Source organism: Dasypus novemcinctus, chromosome 21 (genome assembly GCF_030445035.2).
Source record: "Dasypus novemcinctus isolate mDasNov1 chromosome 21, mDasNov1.1.hap2, whole genome shotgun sequence".
NCBI lineage: Eukaryota > Metazoa > Chordata > Mammalia > Cingulata > Dasypodidae > Dasypus > Dasypus novemcinctus.
This window is the reverse complement of record NC_080693.1, coordinates 80,452,609-80,476,680: the sequence shown is the minus strand read 5'-3', so window position 1 is coordinate 80,476,680 and position 24,072 is coordinate 80,452,609. Positions and strand designations below refer to the sequence as shown.

At 40.6% G+C, this 24,072-nt stretch overlaps 1 protein-coding gene across 2 annotated transcripts in view; it reads left to right on the top strand.

Annotated features, from left to right (window-relative positions):
- Positions 1–3,735: 3,735 nt before the first annotated feature.
- SRP68 (signal recognition particle 68) overlaps positions 3,736–24,072 on the top strand; it is a 44,607-nt gene continuing 24,270 nt past the window's right edge. The window contains exons 1-8 of one of the 2 annotated variants that reach the window (XM_004454450.3): positions 3,736–3,924; positions 5,431–5,497; positions 15,418–15,531; positions 17,798–17,993; positions 19,239–19,321; positions 19,576–19,685; positions 20,112–20,194; positions 20,533–20,673. In XM_004454450.3, the coding sequence (XP_004454507.1) occupies positions 3,768–3,924; positions 5,431–5,497; positions 15,418–15,531; positions 17,798–17,993; positions 19,239–19,321; positions 19,576–19,685; positions 20,112–20,194; positions 20,533–20,673 (951 nt within the window). In that variant the 5' untranslated portion in view covers positions 3,736–3,767. Of the gene's footprint in view, positions 4,594–5,424; positions 5,498–15,417; positions 15,532–17,797; positions 17,994–19,238; positions 19,322–19,575; positions 19,686–20,111; positions 20,195–20,532; positions 20,674–24,072 lie in introns of both variants that reach the window. The other variant, XM_071210823.1, reaches the window with a different exon arrangement.

The window sequence follows — 24,072 nt, the reverse complement described above, 5'->3', positions numbered from 1 at the left end:
TTTTCACAGAGCCTGCACCATTTTACATATCCACCAACAATGAAAGTGCGTCCTTCGCATGCTTGCCAATATTTGTTATTTACTATTATTTTTAAAAATTATAGCCATTTAAAAATATGGGCATGAAGGGGTATGTTATTGCAGGTTTTTTTCTCTCCTCCCCTCCCCTCCCCTCTCTTCTTCCCTTCCGCCCTCTCTTTCCCTCCCCCTCCCCTGCTGTTTTTGCTGTCCGTGTCCATTCACAGTGTGATCTTCTGTATCTGTTTCTCTTTTTGTCTTCCTTTCTCATCTTTCTCCTCTAGGATTCACCAGGATTCGATCCTGGGGACCTCTGATGTGAAGAGAAGTTCCCTGTCAATTGCGCCAACTCAGTTCCTGGTCTCTGCTGCGCTTCACTGTGACTTTCCCCTTTGTCTCTCTTTTGTTGTGTCATCATCTTGCTGCATGACTCACTTATGTGGGCACTGGCTCACCATGTGGGTACTCAACTTCTCGTGCAGGTACTCGGCTCACCACATAGGCACTGGCTTGCCACACGGGCACTTAGGTCGCCACATGGGCACTTGCGTGGTCACTTGGCTTGCTGTGCAGGCACTCGGCTTGACACACAGGCACTTGGCTCACCGCACAGGCACTCGTGTGGGCACTTACCTCACTATGCAGGCACTCGCTCACCACACAGGCATGCTTCTCTTCTTTTTCACCAGGAGGCCTCAGGGATTGAACCTGGGTCCTCCCATATGGTAGGCAGAGGCCCCATCACTTGAGCCACATCTGCTTCCTTGTAGTTTTAATTTGCATTTCTCTAATAGCCAATGATGTTGAGCATCTTCTCATATGCTTATTGGCTACTGGAATGTCTTCTTTGGAGAAATGCCTGTTCAACTCCTTGGTCTATTTTTTAATTGTCTTTTTGTTGTTGAGTTGTAGGAGTTCTTTATATAATCTGGATATTAATTCATTATCAGATATATGGTTTCCAATATTTTCTCGCATTCTGAAGATTGTTTCTTCATTTTGATAAATGTCCTTTGATACACAACAGTTTTTAATTTTGATGAGGTCCATTTTATCTTTTCTTTTGTTGTTTTTGCATATAGTGTGAAAATCTATCCATTGTCCAAGTCCTGAAGATATTTCTCTATGTTTTCTTGTAAGAGTTTTATAATAATAGCTCATATATTTAGGTCATTAATCCACTTTGGTTTTTTTGTTTTGTTTTGTTTTTTTAAAGATTTTATTTTATTTATTTCTCTCCCCTTCCCCCCTCCCTCCAGTTGTCTGTTCTCTGTGTCTATTTGCTGCGTCTTCATTGTCCACTTCTGTTGCTGTCAGCGGCACGGGAATCTGTGTTTCTTTTTGTTGTGTCATCTTGTTGTGTCAGCTCTCCGTGTGTGCAGTGCCATTCCTGGGCAGGCTGCACTTTCTTTTGCGCTGGGCAGCTCTCCTTATGGGGCGCACTCCTTGTGCATGGGGCTTCCCTGCGTGGGGACACCCCTGAGTGGCACGGCACTCCTTGTATGCATCAGCACTGTGCATGGACCAGCTCCACACAGGTCAAGGAGGCCCAGGGTTTGAACACCCTAACCACTGGGCCAAGTCTGCTTCCCATTAATCCACTTTGTATTAATTTTTATGTATGTTGAGTGTGAGAAGTCCATCATTTTTTGACGAGACTATTCTTTCCCCATTGAATGGAGTCCGCACCTTTGCCAGAAATACTGGGCATAGACATGTGGATTTATCTCTGGATCCTCAATTCCATTCCATTGGTCTATATGCCTGTACTTAGCAGTACCACACTATTTTAATTATTGTAGTAAAGTCTGAAACCAGTAAGTGTGACTCCTCCAACTTTGTTCTTCTTTTTCAAGATTGTTTTGGCTATTTGAGACCTCTTGCAATTCCATATGAATTTGAAGACCACCTTTCCATTTCCGCAAAAGAGGCTGTTGTCATTCTGATAGGGGTTACATTGAATTTGCTGACCACTTTAGGCAGTATTAACATCTTCACAATATTATGTCTTCCAAACCATTAACACGGGGATGTCTTTCATTTATATAGGTCTTTTTTACTTTCTTCCGGCAATGTTTTCTAGTTTTCAGTGTACGAATCTGTTACCCCCTTGGTTAAATTTATTCCCAGATAATGCTAACGTAATGGAATTATTTTTGTAATTGCCTTTTTGGATTGTTCTTCCCTGGTGTATAGAAACACCACTGATTTGCACATTGATCTTGTACCCTTATTCTTTGCCAAATTTGTTTATTAGCTCTAGTAGCTTTCTTGTGAATATTCTGGGATTTTTCTTTATAGGATTATGTCATTTTCACAAAGAGATAGTTTTACTCATTTCTTTTTACTTTTTACTCATTCCTTACAATTTCATTTTATTTCTTTTTTATTTTTTTCTTGTCTAATTGCTTTTGCTAGAATTTCCAGTACAGCTTTGAATAGCAGTAGTGAAAGAGCCATGCTTGTCTTTTTCCCGATCTTAGGGAGATTTCTCTCAGTTCAGAGACTTACTTTTTAAATGCTTCATTTCATTCAGTCTTAATAACAACCAGTTTAATTGGTTGTCCCCTGTGATGATTTGAATCTGTATGTATCCCAGAAAAGTATGTCCTTAAAATATCCATTCCTGTGGGTGTAAATCTATTGTAAATAGGACCTCTTTATTAGGTTACTTCAGTTAAGGCATGGTCCAGCTGAGTCTTAATCCTTTTACTGGAGTTCTTTATGTATGGAATGGCTGACATTCAGACAAGAGAGAGAAAGCCATGGAAGCAAGATGCTGAAAGCAATGAATCTGGAAGAGATAGGCAAGACCAGGAGATGCAGCCATGCATCTTGCCATGTGACAGAGGAGTCCAGGATTCCCAGCAGCTAGTCTTCTGGGAGAAAGCATCCCCTGATGATACCTTATTTGGATATTTTTCTTGGCCTTGACACTGTTAGCTTGTAAGCTAATAAATTCCCATTGTTAAAAGCCATCCCATTTATGGTACCTATTTTTGAGCAGCTTTAGCAAACTAGAACATGCCCATTTCACAGATGAGGCACCAGATTTAGAGGGAGTATAAGTCTCTTGCTCAGCATCTCCCAATCAGTAATAGAGGCTAAGATTAGAGGGCCAGGACTTCCATTCCAGAGCCTGCAGTGAGCATGGTCTTGCAGAGCAAAAATTCATTTTCTCCCTTGCCTCATCACTTCTCCCTCCTTGGACTGTCTGCCCCAAAGTCCTGAGAAGATGACAGAGGTCTCAAGCAGTTTGAGAAAATCTCTGCCTCGGGATACTGACGACGTTGCCAGCGATTCCTGCGGTCATCGCATTTTCACCATGGGTCCAGAGGAAAGGGCAGGCAGCGGAGATCCCTCAAAGACAGGGTGCTTCGTGACAGTAGGGTGGGAACATCATATCCCGAGTCCCGAGGAATCCCGGAGCGGGGAAGCAGGAGGTACGGAGGCCATCCCGGCTCCTCCAGCTCTTGGACGGGAGGCAGAGGAGGCCTCTCGAGAAGACCTTAGCAGCCACTTGTCTCCCCGAACCCGCGAGCCCCGCGCCAAGCTGGCCATGATTCCGGGCTCCAGAACCCGAGACCACGTGTATGCGCGATCCAACAAACCGCTCCCGCCCACAGGCCGGGCGGTCGGCGGGGGAGTCCGCCTCTATCCCATCAGCCTGTCCGGGCAGGTCCCGCTCTCTCGAGTCCCCAGTGGTCCCGCCTCCTCTATCCCGGCCTGCACTGCGGCGCGGGGGAAAGATGGCTGCCGAGAAGCAAGTCCCGGGCGGCGGAGGCGGTGGTAGCGGCGGTAGCGGCAGTGGACGCGGTGCCGGGGGAGAGGAAAATAAGGAAAACGAAAGGCCTTCAGCCGGATCGAAAGCAAACAAAGAGTTTGGGGATAGCCTGAGTTTGGAGAGTATCCTAGAGTAATCGGGCCTAGCTCGGAATGACTACGTGTCGATCTGGCTGGCCGGCGGCAGGCGAGGCGGCGGGACCCGGCAGGTCCTGGGAAGGACAGGCCGAGGGTGGCAGTGTCTCTCTCCCCTTTCTTTTTGACATTCAGAGTTTCATGGTCTTTCGGCTGCTCTTTCCTGGCATCCCCCTCGTCTTCCTGGCTGGGGAATGTCTTCTTTCAGGCAGCACAGGGATAGCGGGCAGTTTTCTCTAGTTTCCCCGCTGTTGCCCAGTTGGAGGACTTGTTTCGGAGATCCTATTCAGGCCACACCACTGAGCTCCTGCTTTGGTACCTGAGCCACTGGACTGGCGAGAAGAAACTGCAGTTTTGATATGTCGCTTTAATGTTCTTGTGTGACAGCGGTCTCAGACTTGGTGGTAAAATTATAGCTTGATGCAGTGAAAGTGGAGGCAAAGATTGCTTTGAGGAAACGCTTTTGGTCCTTTTTAAATAAAAAGTATCGTAGATTGTTCACCTCATCTGTATAGCTTTCTTAAAGGGACTGTAGGCATTATCTTTTGTTGGGGGTGACTCCGGTGAATGGAGGAATCAGTTTGCAGTTTTCATCTGTGTCAATGCCCGTGACACTAGGTTGTGGCTTTTTGTTTTGAATAAACAAATGGAGAACAGGTAGGTGAATTTCTGAAATAACCCTTTTAGATTGATATCTTGATGTAGTCTTCAGGGATTTAAAGTTTAACATTTTGAATTGGTGATATAGTGCCAAACCGTCGACGTCAAAATGCCTTGTTTTTGCAAGGAACCATAGATCATCATCTTGTCCCTTTTTAGTTACTGGAGCAGTCCTTTTAGTGTTTACTATTTTAAGTACATCTATGAAGAAGCAATGAGGAAACTTTAAAAGAAAACTAATGTAGATAAATGCCATTGTGCTTCCTAAAGTTTGGTACATATTCTAAATATTTTAAGATTCTTAAAAAGCAGAATTGGTCAAACCTTCTTTTAAAAGGAACAACTTTATTATTATATTTTTATGCAAACTGTGGCCTGACTTGCTGGACACGTGCAGCTTCACAGCTGTTAAGGAAAGTTAGATTTGGCAAGTGTAGGAGGTTATGCAAATAAGGAGTAGTACACATCATTTATACTCTGAATCTGCTTGAGTGAGTTGCATCCAGGTTTAAGTCATTGGTAGCCACCCCAACCATAGTAAGCATTTAGAATCCAGCTTTATTTTAGCTCCTGGATTTCAGCAATCCAAAATGGCTAATAATCTCCTTTTTTTGGTTTGGATATAGTATCATTTCAGGCAAACAGATTTTCTATATGCTTAGCCCTGTCCTATGAAAAGATGATTATTGAAAGTGGTTACAAGAGATTTTATTAGTTAATGTACCAAGTATTTCAGAAATGTTTAATGTGCTGTGGTTTGACTTGAATATTACCTGGGGTTTTGGTTTATTTGGATTGTTGCCATTGTAAGTTTTTCCTTAATCTCAGCTCTAGTTCTTCAGATTATTAAGGAATCTCAGCAGCAGCATGGTTTACGGCATGGAGATTTTCAGAGGTACAGGTTAGTATCACGTGTGAGGTATGGAAATCATTGTGGAGTTGTCAAACTTGGTTTGCTTTTGCTTTTATCCCACTTATTCTGTTGTAATAAAATGTGTACCCAGGAAGTCTAGCACTGGGCTCACATTGATTTCTCAAAAGGTGATTAATTTTGAAATTTAAAATTTTCTAATGAATAAAAGTATCCAACCTTTTTATCCATGTTGCCCCACAGTATTACAGACTCATTTGGAGACTTGCTGAAAATAGCAGGCAGTTAGATGATAATCATTTTTTAACCTAATGGTTTTGTAGAGTCTTGGTTAAATTCAATAATTATATAAGGGGATATCATTATACTTGACTGGTAAACTTTGATAGCCTTCAAGATGGAAAAAAATTTAATATGAATAAAAAAAAATAGAATAGATGTCTATGTGTAATACAAGGCAGTAGTTTGAAAGCCGAAATACCCAGCTATTTTAATATTATAGTATTGTGGGCTTTGGAGAACTGATTTTTAAAAGTACTACTAAGATGCTGTACCTCTCAGATTCGCATTCATTCTTCATTTATTGAAAAACATTTATGAACACCTACTAAGTGCCAATTACCTAGTCACTGTTGTAGGCACTGACAAGGGCTCTTAATCTTAGGGAATTTGCATTCTGATGGTTAAATAAACAAAAATGTTAGGTTATGGTAAAAAAGATGAGTGATCAGGAGGAAGCATTACTTTAGAATGGGGAGGTCAGGAAAGGCCTCTGAAGGGGGCATTCCATGGAGACCTGAATGCTAAGAAATCAACCAGGTGGTCAACAGGGCTGGGGCCGAGTAAGCAAGGGAGCTAGTGGTATGAGATGAAGTGAAAGAAGTAGCCCCGGGCCAGGACACCTAGAGCCCTGCAGGCCAGAAAAATGGGGTCAGGTTTTAACCTGGGTATGGTGGTAAGCCACAAGAGCATTTTAAGTGGGGGACTATTTTAATCTGATTTTTAAAATTATTAAGGAAATTTTCAAACATAAATGTAGAGGTAATAGTACAGTGAACTCCCATGAACCCATTGCTCAGTCATCACGATGATCAACTTTCTGCCCTTCTTGTTTCATCTGTTTACTCCCCTACTTTTCAGTATGTTATTAAAGGCTCTCTTTTTATAGTATACTGAAGTATAGTTTATATACATAAAAGTATACAGAAAATGAGTAATTTTTTACAACCTGAATGTACCCCTGTAACCAGCACCCATGTGAGGAGAGAGAGCATTAACATCTCAGAAGTCCCCCCTTTTCCCCTTCTAATCTTAGCCCCCTCCACCCCCACCCCAGGAGTTTCTACAGTGGTTATACCATTTTGCACTCCCTGTTTTTTTTGTTTGTTTTCCCCCTCTGGATTATTTTAAAGGAAATCCTAGTCATTCCATTTATCCATCAATACTTAAGCTTTTAAAAACATAACCATAATAATACTACTATCCCATCTATTCAAATTAACTAATTCTTCAATGTCATATGATGATGTAAATTATGTTTCTTTATGTATATAAAAATTGTATAAAAGTCATTTATACAATGATATTGTTGTTTTAGTTTCCCAGCTGCTAAAACAAATACCATTCAATGGCCTAGCTTAATAACAGGAATTTATTGGCTCATGATTTTAGGAGATAGCAGGCTTGCTTCCTCCCAGGTTGAAATCTCGCTGGCCCACAATCTTTGGGGTTCCTTGGCTTTTTTTATCACATGGCAGTGCACATGATGGCATCTTCTTTCTCTTCTGGGTTCCATTAACTTCCAGCTTCTGGCTGCTTGCTGTGGCCTTCTCTATAAAGCTTCTGGTAATAGGATTAAGACCCATCCTGATTGAGTTGGGCCACACCTTAACTGAAGTATGGTTCTATTTACAAGGGGTTCACACGCACGGGAAAAGATAAAAATTAAGAACATTTTTTCTGAGATACATAACTCCCAGGCCACTTCAGTATTTATTCCGTTTTTCCTGATTTTCTTTAAAGTGTCTTAAATTTCTTTTTATTTGAAACAATCTCAGACTTGCAGAAAAGTTGTAACGAAGCTATGGATAACTTTTTTTCCCTGATTCATTGAAAGTAAATTGCCCACCTGATAACCTCATTACCTCTGAATACTTTAGTATATATTTTCTATGGAGACACTGTGGGTTCTTCTGTGTCTGCTTGTATTCTCATTAGGTGGCTCTGGGAACTGATCCTGGGAGCTTCAGGCGTGGGAGAGAGGCGATTACTCTCTTGCACCCTGTCAGCTCCCCTGTTCTGCTACTTCTTATTTTCTCTCCTCTGTGTCTCTTACTGTATCATCTTGCTCCTCCAGCTTTCCACATCCGCCGGCACCCCTGCGTGGGGCAGCTTTCCCATGCAGTGTGGCACTTCTGTACGGAGCTGCATTCCCAAGTGGCCCAGCTTGCCCTCACCAGGAGGCCCTGGGGATCAAACCCTGTATCTCCTATATGGTAGATGGAAACCCAATTGGTTGAGCATTTAGTTTTCATGTCTTTTGCATTTAGTTTTCATGTCTCTTTATTCTCTGGAACAATTTCTTCAGTCTTGATTTTTTAAGATCTTGACACTTTCGAAGATTACGGGCTAGCTATATTGTAGATTATTACTCAGTCTGGGTTTACCTGATGTCTCCTTATGATGAGATTCAGGTTATATATCTCTGGCAGGAATATCACGGAAGCAGTGCTGTGTTCATCGCATTGATTTCGGTTTTCCCAGTACTCATGTTCACTTTGATTACTTTGTCAAGGTGGTGTTGGCCAGGTTCTCTACAGGAAATTACTCCTTTCCCCTTTGTAATTAATAAGTGTTTCGTGAAGAAATAAATACTTTGAAACTATATAAACGTCTTATTTCTCACCAAACTTTCAACGTACTTGTTTATTTGTATCTGTATATACTCACTGTTTCCTCTTTTACTCTGTGGGTTACATTCTGATAGTGTATCAGATTTAGTCAGTGGAAGCCCCTTTGAGTGGGCCACTTTGTCCTTTTACATGTCCCCATCTTTATTTTTTTGTCAGGCTCATTGAGACATAATTTATATACAGTAAAATGCACTCTTTTAGATGTCTGATGAGTTTTGACAAATGCATATAGATAGATAACCACTGTAAAATTGAGATATAGAATATTTCCCTCATCTCAAAAAGTTCTCCTTGTAGTTAATCCCCTTCTCCCACCCCTCACTCCCGTCAGTAATTGATCCGATTGATATCCCTATGGTTTTACTTTTGTTCTAGATTGTCTTAGAAATGGAATCATACTCTATGTAGCCTTTCTTTCATTTAACAAAATGCTTTTTTTTTTTTTTTTTTTTTTAAGATTTATTTATTTATTTAATTTCCCCCCCTCCCCTGGTTGTCTGTTCTTGGTGTCTATTTGTTGCGTCTTGTTTCTTTGTCTGCTTTTGTTTCTTTGTCCGCTTCTGTTGTCGTCAGCGGCACGGGAAGTGTGGGCGGCGCCATTCCTGGGCAGGCTGCACTTTCTTTTTCACGCTGGGCGGCTTTCCTCACGGGCGCACTCCTTGCGCGTGGGGGCTCCCCCACGCGGGGGACACCCTTGCGTGGCACGGCACTCCTTGCGCGCATCAGCACTGCGCATGGCCAGCTCCACACGGGTCGAGGAGGCCCGGGGTTTGAACCGCGGACCTCCCATATGGTAGACGGACGCCCTAACCACTGGGCCAAAGTCCGTTTCCCAAAAATGCTTTTTTTGATATTCATCCTTGTTGTGTGTGTTAGTAGTTTTTTGTGTTTTTTTTTTTAATTTTATGACTCAGTAGTATTCCATTCCATTGTACGGATGAACCACACTCTGCTTATCTGTCCCTCAGTTGATGGATATTGGTTATTTCCAGTTCTGGGTTCTTTCGAATAAAGCTGCAATGAACATTTGCCTATTAATCTTTGTGTGGACATATTTTTCCTTTTTTTTTTTGGGTAAATACCTAGGCATGGGTCTGCTGAGTTATCTAGTAATATTTAGCTTTATAAGAAACTGCCGAAGCATTTTCCAAAGAGACTCCCCCATTTTACATTCCCATCAGCAGTGTATGAGAGTTCCTGTTGTTCTACATCCTCTCCAGCACTTTAAATTTTAGCCATTCCAGTGGGTGTGAAGTAGCATCTCATTGGGTTTTTTTGTTTATTTTGTTTTACTTATTTATTTTGTTTTTTAAGATTTATTTTTTGTTTATTTCTCTCCCCTTCCTTGCCCCCTCCATTGTCTGCTCTCTGTGTCCATTCGCTGTGTGTTCTTCTGTGTCCGCTTGTATTCTTGTCAGCACCGGGAATCTGTGTCTCTTTTTGTTGCATCATCTTGCTGCATCAGCTCTGTGTGTGACACCGCTCCTGGGCAGGCCGCACTTTTGCTCTCCTTACAGGGCATACTCCTTGTGTGGGGCTCCCCTACTTGGAGGACACCCCTGTGTGGCATGACACTCCTTATGTGCATCAGCACTGCCTGTGGGCCAGCTCACCACACTATTTCCAATAACTTGCCTGTGGATGCTTGTGTTCCTCAAAGACTGGCTTGCAGATTGGAGGTACGACTCCACCAGTAACGAGGACGATGACAATCCAGGTAGGTGATAATTCTCAAGGAAGGATCTAATGGAGAGGATTCCAAGATCAGTAGTTCCCAAACCCCGCCCGCTCTTAAAGGGGCCTCACTGGGTTTTAATTTAATTATTTGCCATCTGTATCTCTTCTTTGGTGTAAAAAATATTTTTTAAGTTTGTTCTATCAGGATCCAAACAAGGTCCTCTCAGGGCATCTGAGTGTTTTTTTTAAAGATTATTCTGGCTACGTGAATGGTGGATTATAAGGGGCAAGAATGGAGGAAGGGAGACTAATTAAAAGGCTATCTCAGCCCAAACAAGATGATAGGGCCTTGAATCAGGATGTTGGCAATGGAGATGTTCACAAGGAGAAAGGTTTGGAATATTTTGGAGGAGAGTTGTCAGGACTTATTGATAGATTGGACATTGAGGCGGCAAGAAAAGAGGAAGCGAAGGTAGTTTCTAGTTTGGAGCTTGAGTATGAATAAATCACAATTTATATATCCAAGCTTGAGCTTGAACTTGAGTGGTAGTGTCACTTGCTGAAATGAGAAGAGACTAGGAGGAGTAAGTTGGTGGAGAAGATACAGATGACATTCTGTTTTGGACATGTTTAATTTGAGAGGTCTGTTAAGACATAAGTGGAGATGTCAGGCATTTGTAAATACAAGTTTGGAGTTTGGCAGACAAGTAAGGGCTGAAGATATAAATTTGGCCATCCTATGCATGTAGGTGGTAAAGCCTGAGATTATCCAGGGAGACATGGAGATAAAAGAGATCTTGTTTTGCATCCACCTTGCCAACAAAAGAAACTGAGAAGCAGCTGCTAGAAAGGTAGGAAACCAAGAGAAGAAAGCATTTTAAGAAAGATGGAGCCAGTCTGACAGAAGATTCTGAGAGATCTCATAATATGAGACTAGAGAAGTGACTATTAGTTTTGGCAATAAGGAGATCATTGATGACATGTTTTTAAATTACATTTTAAATTCTGAGGTAATTGTAGATTCATTCACACACAGTTGTAAAAAATAGTACAGAGAGATTCCTTGTACCCGGTAAAGGGAACTGGGTAAACAGTTCCTTCCAATGGTGACATGCTGCAAAGCTGTAGTACACTATCACAACTGGAACATTGATATTGAGATAGTCAACACACCACATTCCACCTACACGGGGATCTCAAATGTTGCCCTTTTAGAGCCACAGCTCTTCTGCCCACCCCACCCCCCTCCTAACCCCTGGTACCCACTCATTTGTTCTCCATTTCTGTAACTTTTATTATTTCAAGAATGTTAAATGGAATCATCCTTTTGGAACTGACTTTTTTCCACTCAGCATAATTTTCTGGAGATCCAGTCAGGTGGTTGCATGTGTGAAGAGTCTGTTCTTTTTTTATTGCTGAGGAATATTCCATAGTATGGATGGGCCACAGTTTCTCTAATCATCTGGCCATCTGAATTGTTTCCAGTTTGTGGCTATTACAAATAAATCTTATATAAGCATTTATGTACTGGTTTTTGTGTGAACGTAAATCTTCATATCTGTGGGATAAATACCCAAGAGTGCCATGGCTGGGTCATATTATAGTTACATTGCTTAGGTTCTTAAAAAACTGCCAAATTGTCATGTAGGGTGGCTGTAATATTCTACATTCACGCCACTGATGTATGGAATTCTCCAAATCTTTGCCAGTATTTGGTGGCATCACTATTTTTATTTTAGCTATTCTTTTAGGGTATGGCAAATATCACTTTGTGGTTTTCATTTGCTTATTCCTAATGGCTAATGATGTTCATGTGCTTATATGCCACCTGCAAATCCTCTTTGGTGATGTCTGTTCATGTCTTTTACCTATTTTCTAATTCTTTTTATTTAACTGCTGAGTTTTGAGAATTATTTATTTATCTTTTGAAGTTCCCAGGCCTGGGATTGAACCCCGGACCGTGTATGCAGGAAGCCTGCACTCAACCACTGAGTCACATGGGCTCCCCTGAGTTGGTTTCTTCGTTTGCTTGCTTGTTGTTTTTTAGTTTTCAGAAGGCTCCGGGGACTGAGCCCATGTAGGAAGCAGGAGCTCAACTGCTTGAGACCTATCCACTCCCTGAGAATTCTTAATATATTACAGATACTGGTCCTTTATTGCATCTGTGGTTTGCAGTTATTTTCTCTCAGTGTCCAGCTTTTCATTGTCTTTACAGAATTTTCACAGAGCAAAATTTTAAATTTTGGTCAAGTCTTATTTATCCTTTTATGGCTTCTGCTTTTATATTTTATATTTGTGATCCATTTTTAGTTAATTTTTATATCATGTATCAGATTAGGTTAAGATTCATTTTTTTGACTGGTTGTCCAATTGTTCAGCACCATTTATTGAAAAGGATTTCTTTCTTCCATCAATCACTGTTGCAACTTCGTAAAAAATCGCCTAGGCAGGCATATGGACATAGTGTATCTCTTTCTGGGTTCTCTATTCTGTTCCACTGCTCTGCCTGTAACACAGTCTTGATTACTGTAGCTACCTAGCAAGTCTTAAAATCAGAGATAGATTGATCCTTCCAGTTTTTTCTTTTTCAAAATTGTTTTAGCTGTTCTAAGTCCTTTGCCTTTCCATATTCATTTTAGAATAATCTTGCCTATATCTAAAAACATCTTGCCAACACTTTGATAGGGATTGCATTAAAAGTATATCTTTATTTTTTTATTTTCATTAAAAAAAATTTTTTTTAAAGATTTATTTATTTATTTATTTCTCTCCCCTTCACCCCCCCCATCCCCAACCCGGTTGTCTGTTCTCTGTGTCTGTTTGCTGCATCGTCTTTGTCCGCTTCTGTTGTTGTCAGCGGCACGGGAATCTGTGTTTCTTTTAGTTGTGTCATCTTGTTGTGTCGGCTCTCTGTGTGTGCGGCGCCATTCTTAGGCAGTCTACACCTTCTTTCGTGCTGGGCGGCTCTCCTTCCGGGGAATACCCCTGCGTGGCAGGCACTCCTTGCGCTCATCAGCACTGCGCATGAGCCAGCTCCACACAGGTCAAGGAGGCCCGGGGTTTGAACTGCGGACCTCCCATGTGGTAGACAGACGCCTTAACCACTGGGCCAAGTCCGCCACCTTTTATCTAGCTCTTTGGGCAAGGATTATTTGTTAGTTATTCCTTGTTTGATTCTCCCCCCTCAAGGGAGGGACTTTTTTTGTTTAATGTTTCTCAACCATAGAAGTTTAAAGTAAATCTAAGCATATTAACATTTTTTACTAATTTCTTTTTAAATTTTTCCCTTTATTAAAAAAATTCTACTGCATTTAATTATAAGTGAAATTGTGCATCTTATGTTTAAGAGCCTTTTATATTTTTAAGCATGGTTTAGAAATTAAAATGCAGACAATTATAAAGAATAAAACATACCCATATTCCTGATATCTGAAGTACAACTTTTATATTGTCATAATTGACAAACATGACAAAGGAAGGTAAAATCCCCTTTTGCTACCATTCTCCTGGCCCTTTTCGTCCCCTGGTAGTATCATGAGTTTGACGTGTATCCTTTCAACCCATTTTTATGTCTTTTATACATAAATGTATCTGTATATATGTTTCCACCAAATAGTATTTTCCGTCTTCTAGTCTTTTTCTATGCACTTTGTCATCATGAATTTGGTCCTACTGTATATGCAACTTTGTATCTCACTTTTTTGTTGAATATTTATATATTTTTCCATGCTTGTCAAAATGTGCCATAAACATGATTTTCATTAATTGCATTATAATTACTATATGGGTATACCATAATTTATTACTCCCCCCAAGTTGTTTATTTAAATGGTAGCTAATCTTATAGGTTTTAAAATTATGTTTCTCTGAGTCTCCATTCATACCTCTTTGTGTTTATGATGATTTCTTCAGTATAAAAGTATAGTATAAAAGTAGACTCTTGGGTGAGGAAATAGAAATATTTTTAATGATTTGATAAATGCATCCATATTGCCAGAAAAATTTATATGAATTTATATGTCTGCCCATAATGTATGAGGGTTCCACTTGATTTTTATATAAAAAGGTAAGTGATAGAGTTGATATTAGGAAAATTTTTAGTTCATAAATTTAACCCAGATTATTATTTCTCCCTTTTATTAAATTATGCTCTGGTAGCTTTAGGACTGAGAGGCTGAAATATCATCTAACAATCATTCTATATTATAAATTATATGTTGTATTATTTTGATTTAAGTGTTGGTAAATTTTTAATGCATTATTTGCTCAGTCAAAATAAATTTATTGAACATTTATGTGCTAGGCAATTTGCTAAAGCATTGCGTAGGGAGGGATTTAAAAATAAGATCATCTAGCACTAAAGGAGTTGGTAATTTAGTGAGGACTGGTAGTGTAATGCAGTACATTGTGGTAAAAGTAAGAACAAAGGTGTGCAGAGCACAGAGGAGAAGGCAGCTTCACATAAGAGCTAATGCTTAGGTAGTTTCTTGGTGGTATCCTAATTGCCTGCTCATTTTTCTTCCAACATGTTTGCAGTTCCTTTCTCCATGTCTTTGCTATCACAGTCTCCCTCAGGATGCCCCTTCCTCTCCTTTACATACCTCAGGATCCTACTTATTCTTTCAAGGCCCAGCTGAAGGTGTTAAAAAGAATGTTTACTAATGTCCTTTCCATTCAGTCTGACATTTGCCTTTTTTTCCTGGCTGCCATTTTATCAGGTGATCCTTCCCAGCTAGAGTATGAGTTCCTGAGAATGGGCACTGTGTCCCATCTCTTCGTGTTTTCTCTATTATCAGACATGTGGCCCTGCATGTTTTCGTTGTTCAGTAAATGTCCACAAGATGAGGGGAGGTATGTATAGTAACAACAAGGAGAATACTCCAAATCTTTGACCTTGCTTTATTACAGAATTTACTGTTAAGGTGGCGGACTTGGCCCAGTGGTTAGGGTGTCCGTCTACCACATGGGAGGTCCACGGTTCAAACCCTGGGCCTCCTTGACCCATGTGGAGCTGAACCATGCGCAGTGCTGATGCGCGCAAGGAGTGCCCTGCCTTGCAGGGGTGTCCCCCGCATAGGGGAGCCCCACGCGCAAGGAGTGCCGCCTAGCGCAAAAGAAAGTGTAGCCTGCCCAGGAATGGTGCCGCACACATGGAGAGCTGACACAACAAGATGACGCAACAAAAAAAAAACACAGATTCCCGTGCCGCTGACAACAACAGAAGCGTACAAAGAAACAAGATGCAGCAGATGGACACAGAGAACAGACAACCGGGGAGTGGGGAAGGGGAGAGAAATAAATAAATTAATCTTTGAAAAAAAACTTACTATTAAAAATCATTTTCTTTGTGGTTTCTTGCAGGGGCTACTGTTCCCGTAGACAAAGACGTCTCCGAAAAACACTCAACTTCAAGATGGGCAATAGGCACAAATTCACAGGGAAAAAAGTTACTGAAGATCTTCTGACAGATAACAGGTATTGACCATCTCAGTGCTAGATGCTAACTAGCTCTTGATGATACATTTTTGAACACTTCAAATGTTGCAGACATTGTGCCAGACTCCTTAAATTTCTCACGTGATTCTTTTAGCGGTTCTGTGGGATAGGCATTTTTATTCCTGCATTATAAGATGAGGAAACTGAGGCTCCAAGAGGTCTATGGTAGGATGGTAAATGTTAGTCAGTGATTAGGACCTTGTCAGTTATTAGGTAAGGTTTTTAGAATGCAATTTCATTGTTTTAAGTGCTTAAATCTATTTTATGTGAAATCTAGCCATGTGTAAATTATTATAGAAGAATTCTGTATTTCAATGCTGTGTGCACCAGTTCTTAACATTTGCTATAAAACGAATCTACCCAGCAACATGTATTGAAGGTGGTGAGGTCATTTCCTCATACCTGCAGGCCAAATTGATCCTCCTACTACCTATTTTTGTAATTAGTTTTAGTGGAACACAGCCACACCCATTTGTTTAGGGTTAGGTATTGCTTCCAGCTACTTTTGCTCTACAATACAGAGTAATTGTAACAGAGAGCACCTTCAAAGCCTAAAACTATATACTATTGGGTCCTTTACAGAAAATGTTTGCTACCCTCTGGTCTAGATTGTGGCCAGGGCTAAGCTAGATACCATATCGTATACAAAAGAGGTAAAAGTCATAGTTTTGTTTTTTAGGAGGTCCCGGGGATTGAACCAAGGACCTCATACATGCAAAGCAGGTGCTCAACCACTGAGCTACACCCATTCTGCAAAGTCATAGTTCTTGAACTCCTTTTATTGTTGTCTTATTAAAAGATGTTGGGCAACATACAAAACCAGATAACAAAAATGGGACTGGGAGATGTGGGAAATGGGGCCAGGGCAGAGGGTTGAGGAGAGGGGCCATACCCTCCCCACTGAAGACTGGACCCTTGACCCTCTGCCCCCCTTGTTTTCTGTTTATTGTACTGAAGGCAGTGGTGGTCTGGTGGGGGGCAAGGGAGGAAGATCCCACTCACCTCAGGGCCTTAGGAAGGGGCGGGGACGGGTAGGGAGATATGGCCTTGTTCCTCCTCGCAGTAAACTCCAGTAAACAGCTTCCCCACGTGAAAAAAAAACGCTTAGGATTTCTGAAGTCTTAGAAGGAAGGTTAGCTTGCATGCATTACTTGACAGGTAATGCAGGAAGCCTGCATGGAGGAGACTGGACCTTGAAGGATTTATGAGAGGGAAACATTCTATGTCAGGGGAAACAGCATACAGTGATGCCGTGCACTGTAGGAACCGTGAAGCTCTGAACAAATGTTCGCTGCTGTCCAGGTGTGTAGAGCCTGTGAGTGCAGGTGTTGAAGACTGGAACTCACATGGAGACAGTGATGGGCATTAGCAGGATGTCTAGTTTAAATATGATGAGACTGGGGAGCCGATATAGTTTAAGCGGTTGAACTACATATGAGGTCCCAGGTTCAATCCCCAGCTCCAGTACCTCAAAAAAAAAAAAAAAAAAAAAAAAAAGACAAGATCAATTTAGGAAGAGCCAGAGACTACGTAAAGAAATATGGATTCCCTAATGATAGAGAAAGAGTTTATTTTGGAACAACAAGGTCAAGCTGTGATTTAAGGAAGACTAAACAAGGTGTAATTTAAAGAAAGATTCACCAGGCTAATAATAATAGTACCACCCCAATAATAATAGTAATAGTAGTTAACTTATGGAGCCCTCAGTAAGTGCCATTCTGTGCTCCAGGCATGTTGCTGCATGTCTCTCGCATGAGGATAGCAAGGCACAGAAAGGTTAGTACTTTGTCTAAATGCACACAGCTAGTAAGCAATGGTACTGGGATTCCCACCCGGGCATTCTGGCTCTAGAGCCTTTGCTCTTAAGCACTTCAGGGTATTGTTCAGGATTTGGTTTCTACCTGGACTGGGATGAAGGAGGTACTGCTTCAGAGATGATGCCAGAGCATGCCTGGACTGCCATGGTTCGGTCAAATTTGGGAGGAGTAGGTCAAGATTCTGGGTTTGCAAAGTTTGTAGTAGTAGTAGACTTTTCAGTGAGATGTGTCCAGTTGGTGATTAGAAACCTGAGGTGGAACCTGAGCTGGGTGGGGTCAGAGATGCTGACATGGGAGTTGTGGTTTGGTGTTCAGAGGCAGAGAGAGGGATAGTACAAAGTATTGATATTGTACTTCAGAGAATATATTTGAGTCTCTTGCTCCTGGCCTTTACTGTTCAGTTTTCCCCTTCTCTCTCCTTGCTCTAGATACTTGCTTTTGGTTCTAATGGATGCCGAAAGAGCTTGGAGCTATGCCATGCAGCTCAAGCAGGAAGCCAACACTGAACCCCGAAAACGGTTTCACTTGTTATCTCGCCTACGCAAAGCTGTGAAGCATGCAGAGGAATTGGAACATTTGTGTGAGAGCAATCGGGTGGATGCCAAGACCAAGTTAGAGGCTCAGGTTAGTGCTTTAATATCCAGCTTTGCTTTATTGTGGAGATTAGAGAATGTGATTTTAAAAGTAGGGAAGTGGATGTGGCTTAAGCTATTGGGCTGCCTTCCACCATATGGGAGGTCCAGGGTTTGATTCCCAGGGCCTCTTGGTGAAGGCAAGCTGGCTGGTGTGAGCTGAGCCATGCAGGAATGCTGGCCTGTGTGGAGAGCTGGCGCAGCAAGATGACGCAACAAAAAGAGATACAGAGGAGAGACAATAAGAGGTGCAGCAGACCAGGAGCTGAGGTGGAGCAAGAGCTTGAGCACCTCTCTCCCACTCCTGAAGGTCCAGGATCAGTTCCTGGTGCCACCTAAAGAGAAAAACAAGTAGACACAGAAGAACACACAGAAAATGGACAGGGAGAGCAGACAGCGAGCTCAAAACAGCAGGGGGGTGGGGAGGATAAATAAATAAGTCTTTAAAAACAAAACAGAACTACAGTAGAGCCAAGCAGTGGTTGAGTGCCTCCTTCACATGTACCAGGTCCCAGGGTCACTCCCCAGTACCGCCTAAAAGAAAAACAGACAAACAAAAACTACAGCTAAACAGATAAAGAGACTAAAATGATAGTTGGGAGAGGGGGAAAAATGTCTCATCTTACCTTGAAAAGGTGAAGTTGACGAGTCTTGCTCTTGTTTTTGAGCTCTTAGTTGTTAATAATTAGCTCTAACTACAAGAAAGCTCATGCTTCTTTTGATATGCCTGAAAATCTTGCATCCTATACTTGGGAAAATTCACAAAATAATGTTTTGAAATGAATTTTTAAACAAGATGATGGATATTTATATTTATATTTTATTTTTGATGTAAACTTAACAGAAACTAAGTAAAATTAAGTTAAGTGAAGAAAACAAATTTCTTTTATTTTAAAGTTCAGTCCTAGGAAACGAATAAAAAAGTACCTGTGTATGTCATTTTATTAGTAAGTTTCTGTCATTTAAAATCAACTTGAGGAGAGTTGAGTGTAGATCAGTGGTTGAGTGCCTGCTACACATGTGTGAGGTCCTGGGTTCAATCCCTATTACCTCCCCCCAAGAATGAGGGGGGAAATGAATAAATATGAAATTTAAAAATACATTTTAAAAATAAAAATAAAATCAACCTGAATGTCTTTGTTGTCTGGATATTAAAGTTAGCAAGCAGAGGAAAAGGGAGCTGTTGCACTGGTTCTTTGGTTTTGAAGCAGTTCCTCTTTTCCCTGGTGCTTTATAGGCTTACACGGCTTACCTCTCAGGAATGCTGCGGTTTGAACATCAGGAATGGAAAGCTGCCATTGAGGCTTTTAACAAATGCAAGTAAGTCCTCTTGTCCAAAAGCTGTGACCACTTTGGCTTATTGATAGTTAAATTCAGACTGCAGATAAGTTAAAGGTTTGTTTCTGTGAAAGAACGTGTTTTTTCCCTCTAAAGAAATGTTTCATCCTTAGACCTGCCCATTCTGGTAGTTGGTAGAAGAGCTTCAGAGGGCTGTTTTGTTTTTAGTCACTGTGTTCCTTGAAAGTTAATTTTAAAAGAAGGTTGTTAGAAACTTGCGGTTTCTTTCCTGACAGAACCATCTACGAGAAGCTAGCTAGTGCTTTCACAGAAGAGCAGGCCGTGCTGTATAACCAGCGTGTGGAGGAGATCTCGCCCAACATCCGCTACTGTGCCTATAACATTGGTGAGCAGGGACCGTGGGGGTGCACGTGGCTTGACAGATTGCTTGGTAGTCGCTCAGTCTCAGAGAGCTTAGAGAATTTATATAACTTTCGTGTTTTTCCCTTGGATCTGTCCTTGGCATGAGTTGTGATTGAGGACCAAAGTTGGACTGTTGAAGTCAACCCTGCAGAAAGTTACTGAAGACAATTCTTTTGTTTATGCTTCCTGCCTGCCATCTTCTGTACTTCCCAGGAGCAGTCTCAAGTCTCTACTGTTGAGTTCATTTTTTATAAAAGGACTTGTCTCCAGGGAGTAGCTCATACTGCCATATTCATTTGAATGTGCTTGTGGAGAGGGAAGAGTTAACTTTTAAGTCTCAGTTGAATCTCGTGGTTTTTGAGAGAACAGACCAGGCCCTTGGAGATTTTCTGCTCTTTTTCTCTCTCAGGGGACCAGTCAGCTATCAATGAACTCATGCAGATGAGATTGAGATCTGGGGGTACTGAAGGTCTTCTGGCTGAAAAATTGGAGGTAATCTAGTATGTACATTTTTGTGACAAGTTTTCACTGTGTTTTGGAAAAGTCCAGAAAAATAAATGGTCCATACTTCCATCACCCAGAGATAATCGCTGTTAATATATGAATATTTGGATCTATATCTTTAACAACAACAACAAAAATGTTTTTTTCACTAAATAGTCTAAGTGTTCAACTATTTTATCTCATTAAATTTGTTTTTGAAGCAAGTCCACATACCAACTTCCAGTTGGTATGGTCCCATAAAGACTAATACAAGAAAGTTCTGAAGTCTTTTCTTGAGCCTTGTCTCCCAGAAAAGCTTTAACTTTTTAAAATCACTTTCCTTTCAGTCATTGATCACTCAGACTCGAGCCAAACAGGCAGCTACCATGAGCGAAGTGGAATGGAGAGGGAGAACAGTTCCTGTCAAGATTGACAAAGTGAGGATCTTTTTATTGGGATTGGCTGATAATGAAGCAGCCATTGCCCAGGTAAGGAGGAAGTACTTATTTAGCTCTCTTCTCCATGAGTGTGAAGGTTGTGTCCTTTTGGGTTTAAATGTAGTGTTTGTTGTTCATTTTTCATAAAATAAATTATCTTTATGCTGCTTGGAGTTTGGTAACAGTGTTAAGAGATATCCTTTTGAATAAAATTATTTTGAAAACCTTAGGTTTCTAGAGGAGTTCTTATGTTTAGAGGGCAAAGAAAATGACAATGCCAGTCATTAACATAAAAATGGGAGCAATAAGAGACTGATCTGAAGTAAGGGTCATGTTTGGCCCAGCAGGTGGTGCAGTAGCTTGGCCATTATGTCCTTGATGTCTCTGACCTCATGTGCTAGACTTCTAGCCCAAAAGGGTCCACCTCTCATTCCTCGGCCCTTTAAGGAGGGCTTAGCTAAACCAGAATATCTTGTTTTACGTACAGCATACATGTAATATGCATACAAAGCTGAACTGTTTGATGCTATTTACTGACATAATCGTCACCTTTTTGTGGGGTGAACAACCAAATGAGTCCCAAAAGTTGAAGGGTTCTAGTGATCTTGGTTTATATGAAGTGGACAGTGATAAAGTCTTAAAAAAAGAGGCTGCTCACTGTCTGCTGCTACGACTTCACAGTAAGTCGTGTATATTTTTTATAAAATATATTTATAAAATATATTTGTGTATTCCAAATAGCTTGTATGTGGAGGGTGCTTTTTAGTTGTGCTGATGGCTTGTGTTAAGTGTCCACCCTTTTCAGTGACTTGTTCCAAAATGGCTACTTTGAACATTTGAAGAATTTGTGTCTTTGTCTATGTTGCATATTGTCCCCCTTAATTTCTTTATTTGCTTAAAAAAAGAGATGTGACCAGAAAGTTGATTTTTTTCCCCCTTAAACTGAAAGATTAGGAAACTTCTGGAGAGTGTTTTTTGGGCACAGTTGTTTGGACATATCCCTTTAGTACTAGGGTTCTGGGAGAAACTGTTTGGATTATGTGATTTGGTTAATTTTTTGTTTTATTTAAAAATATATACTGAAAAAAAAAAACCGCCACAGTTGTGTGCCAGTCATCTGCAACAATAGTAATAACTGAGAAAGAAGGACTTGCTTCTGCTGTTTAGTTGTTTTCCGTATGTCTTGTGTGCTTTTTTTCCCTTGCTCCATTACTGCCTTTTTTTTTGTTTTTAGTTGCTTTTATGTATTGTGTCATTTTGATTTCTCCCTCATTTTTTGGAAGACAGTTTTGCCGGATATAGAATTCTTCGTTGGTAAATTTTTGCTTTCAGTACTTTTAAGTATGTCGTCCTACTTCCTTCTGGCCTGTGGATTTCTGTTGAGAAATTTCACTTAATTTTCTCAAGGCTCCTTGTACATCATACAGTGGCCTCTCTTGCAGATCTAAGCATTGCTTTTCTTGGCATTCATCAGTTTGATTATAACATGCCATCATTTGAGTCTACTTGGGTGTTTGCTGTTTTGGAGTTTATTAAATGTCTTGGATATGTATTTTCATGTCTTTTGTTAAATTTATGTATGTTTTCAGCCCATATTTCTCTGAATATTCTCTGTAGTCTCCTGGGACTCCTGCATTGAGTATGTTGGCTCACTTGATGGTGTCTTTTATCCATTTTGAGTTTATTTTTGTACATGGTGCAAGGTAGGGGTCCAACTTCATTCTTTTGTGTGTGGATATCCAGTTGTTCCAGCCTGTCAGTCAGCTTTGAGGAGTTTCTTGAGTAGCTGAAGCAGTAGAATAGCATATCCTGCAGTGTTTGATGTTTTATAAAAATTGGTCTAGAATTTACTTATTGGAATTAATAGCACAATACTTTTGGGCTTATAATTTCTGTGGGTCATAGGGACACCTGGGAAAACAGCAGTCAGATCACAAATTCTTAGGTTTGTCACTTGGGTTTTGGAATCCATTCTTGTTGGCTCAGTAGCAGTCTTGGACAGTCTGGGTGTAGATGATGAGGAATCCTATCCCTACTCATTGAGAGGTGTTCCTTGTTATACTGTCTTTCCAGGAATTATCTTGGCCTCAAACATAGATTTGTAGAATAAAAGTGAAAAGCAAGATATCCTTAACAAAGGCAGGCTTCCTTTTTGGAGACATTTCCCCCTGCCCAGTGAGAATCAAGAGAAGTTCTGCTCCAGTGATTAGTGGTCCGAGTCACTGTGTAGTGCAGCTGTCATGAGAAAACCACAGCAGACTTAAGTCCTCATACTTGTTTTTCGTCAGTTGTTAAGTTTTGTAAAATTCCCAATTAAACTTAGAATTTGGTGGAAGTAATGGGACAGTTTGCTTATGTTCAGCACCTTGATGCAGAGGTTTAGTTATTTAAAGAAGGAAGGATAATCATGGCAGTGAAGAGATTTAAATCTGGGTTTTAGCATTTTTGGTTTTTGTTTTTTTTTTTAAGTAGGTACCAGGGATTGAATCTGGGATCCTCATACGTGGGAAGCAAGCACTCAACCACTGAACTATACCCGCTCCCCAGAGCATCTTTTTAATTTTCAATTTGAGCCGTACCCTCTCCTGCAAGAAAGGAGATAGATTCTATGTGGCTGGAAAACAAACTTTGTTCTTTCCTTACTGAGAAACCCATTGCCCCAACAGCTGACCCCTACCCATCTTAAACATGGTGTTGGTGGCATATTTGCAGGATTGAATGACGTCAAAACTGATGTAGTGCTTCATCCTGCCTGCTATACTATAGCTCTGGTATGTGTGTGTGCATACGTGTGTGTTTGGCTGGTTGGTTTCATAAACAGTGCCAAGTCTATTCACATGTCTTATTTCATCTGTGAAACTATTACATGGCTGTACTGTTTCACAAGATTTAAACTTAGGAAATTCGGCCAGCCAGTTTGATTAAACATTTATAAAGTATCTTGCTATTTTGGGGTGCTTAACAATTTTTTTGTGTAGTATATTTCTCTAGAGCTGCACTATCCAATATAGTGGCCATTTGACACATGACTATTTAAATTTAAATTAATTAAAATTTCAGGTGCTCAGTAGCTACATGTGGCTAATGACTACAGAATTGGACTGTGCAGATATAGAGCATTTCCCTCATTGGAAAAAGTTCTGTTGGACAGCACTACTTCAGTGTTTAAATGAGTTAATGGTGGTTACATTTGCCTTAATAGAATTTTAGAATGACTGTGCCCTAGATTTGTTCCTTAAGTAGTGAACTACAGGAAAGTCAAGTAACTTTTTTTTTTTTTGAGGTACCCAAACATTTTATTAGCATATCTTATGCAATAGATTTGACAAATAAGATAATTCCTCATAGTTCAAATCAAAGGAAGCTAAAATTTAAACATAAAGCTTATTGAAATATTTGCTACATATTGCTGATGGTTTTCAGACATGGAAAAGTATGGATTTTAAAATA